This window comes from Microtus ochrogaster (genome assembly GCF_000317375.1).
Source record: "Microtus ochrogaster isolate Prairie Vole_2 chromosome 14 unlocalized genomic scaffold, MicOch1.0 chr14_random_1, whole genome shotgun sequence".
NCBI classification, from domain to species: Eukaryota; Metazoa; Chordata; class Mammalia; order Rodentia; family Cricetidae; genus Microtus; species Microtus ochrogaster.
Genome location: NW_004949096.1, coordinates 20,559,689 through 20,561,975, shown reverse-complemented (window position 1 = coordinate 20,561,975; position 2,287 = coordinate 20,559,689). Strand labels below are relative to the sequence as shown.

The window sequence follows — 2,287 nt, the reverse complement described above, 5'->3', positions numbered from 1 at the left end:
GAGAAAGAGAGAAAACGAATCTGTTTGAAAAAGAAAAATAAAATTGTAGCTCACTTTTCCTGGTTTTTCCACAATTCTCAAGGGGAAAAAAAGTGAACCCAATACATGGGTAATCAGGAATGCAGCTGTCTATAGCTCCTGACAGCCCTAACTCCCTGTCTGCCTCATGCCCTCCAAGGTAGTTAGTTCTAACAGAACAGAACAAAGAACTGAGAATTGAGACATAAAAACACATGTCCACATCAGGGCATTTTTCTTCACTGTGGGTGTGACGGAAAGCGTTTGCTTTGGAACTAGGCGATGTAACCGTTAGTCTTTCCAAACATGCTCACTGGCTCGAGGTTTTCATAGATTGTCATTGCGGTTGTGTTCTGATAGATGAGATCAACTTTTGAGTCTTTCTGGGCTCTGATAATATCCAAAACACACTGATTGAGGAACACGTACTGGTCCTGGGAGGGAAGACAAGGAGAGAGAACCAATAAGTGCTGCTATCTCCCAAACCGTGGCAAAATAAACCAGCACAGCAAGTTCAGAATCTAGAGGTAGCTATTTAAAGACAGAAAACATATGCCAACCCAGAAAAATAACCAGGTACTGTGAGAGAAAACCTCATAAGGAAGCATTATATGTAAAACATGATCTGATCTTTTCCAAATAAATATTTCATATATGTATGTGTACACATATTCATAGCATACAGAGTGCCTGCTGGGTCATGTGTGACCTGCTGCTGCTATGACCAATTACCTGATAAGAAGCAATTTAAGGAAAGAAGTGTTGCTTCCGGCTCAACCCATCATGATAGGGGGAAGATGGCAGCAGGAGCACCGTAAGCTGGTCACATTGCATTCACAACCAGGAAGCAGAAGGCAGACAGGAAATGGCACCCAGATACAAAACCTTAAGGCCCACCTCTAGTGACCCTTCCTCCAGTAAGGCTTGCACCACCAATTTCAAAGTGGCACCACCAATTGGGGCTCAAACCCAGAGCCCAGGGGTTGTGGGAATTCAAACCACAACACAATCTAAAGGTGAATATGGTCTTCCTCTAGGAAGTGGGTTAGAGAAATAAAAGAGAGGGGAAATGTATTCTGTAGTCCTACAACACGAATTTTTCATATATTATTTTTGAAATATGAGAAAGAGATCGGGTGCTGGAGAGGTGGATCGTGGTTAAAATATTGCCATGCAGCAGCAGGATTAAATGGCAGATCCACAAAACCCATGGAAATGTTGGGTGAGTGTGGCCTCAGAAAAAGAATGTGACCCCAGAGCAAGTCAGCTAACTAAATCAGCCCTATTTTCATGCTCTGGGTTGATTGTGAGACCCTGCATCACTGAATAAGGTGGAGAAGTAATCTAAGACAGTTACACACATGCACACACAAGGACACAAAAATGGAAAAAGAGAGATGAGGGAAGACTCTGCAGACAGATAATAAGATTTCTATTCTCATTCTTTAAAAACTATAGCAGAAAAATGAAAACCTAACACAGAAGCAAAATTTCATTCTTTCTCTCACAATCGTGCAACTCATCCAAAAGCACACGATGTATCCAGACCTCTAGAACACTCCCTACTAGACTCAAACACAGCACATATTCATAAGTTTCTAAATTGGTACAGGGTAACAGTCTGAAACAAAATGAATATTCTGCTCTCATCCAGGTCCAGGAATATCCACCTCTGAGGAAGCTCCTCCCCACCACACTGTGATGAGAATGTGCCTCAAATATGAGCTTACCAAGGACACCAAGAAGAGCAAACATCCCAGAGAGCACGCACCCTCGCACTGCTCAGCCACCCTGCTAGAGCCCTGAGAATCTTTAACATTCAAGGCTGTGTAAGGTGTATAAGGGTTCCCGCATTAGTGCTTCAGTAAGTGTGGTGAGACTGTTCTCCTAGCTTAAAGATGGTCAGATCTTATTAGAAACAAAGACTAAAAACTACCAGTCTTACAAATCTAAAATCTGGAAACCAAGCCAAAAGACTTAAAAAGATTCATTTGAGGGCTGGAGAGATGGCTCAGCAGTTAAGACCACCACAGAAGTCAAGGGTTTGATTCCCACCACCCACATGGCAGCTCCCAACCATTTTCATGGAACCCAAAGTTCTCTCCTGGACTCTAACAGCATATGATACACAGATATACATATAGGCAAATCACCCAAATACACTTAATAAAAATAAGCAATCTCTTTATCTTAAAGACTGTTTCAAAAGTCAGAAGCAGTAAAGACTCTATCTGCACGTGTGCTCCCACTGGTGCTACTGTCACGTGTG

General features: G+C 42.3%; 1 protein-coding gene across 1 annotated transcript in view; it reads right to left on the bottom strand.

Annotated features, from left to right (window-relative positions):
• Nucleotides 1–6: 6 nt before the first annotated feature.
• Nucleotides 7–2,287, bottom strand: part of Ptprj (protein tyrosine phosphatase, receptor type J) — a 165,929-nt gene continuing 163,648 nt past the window's right edge. The window contains exon 24 of the mRNA XM_026787719.1: nt 7–452. Coding sequence (XP_026643520.1) covers nt 294–452 — 159 coding nt within the window. The 3' untranslated portion in view covers nt 7–293. The remainder of the gene's footprint in view (nt 453–2,287) is intronic.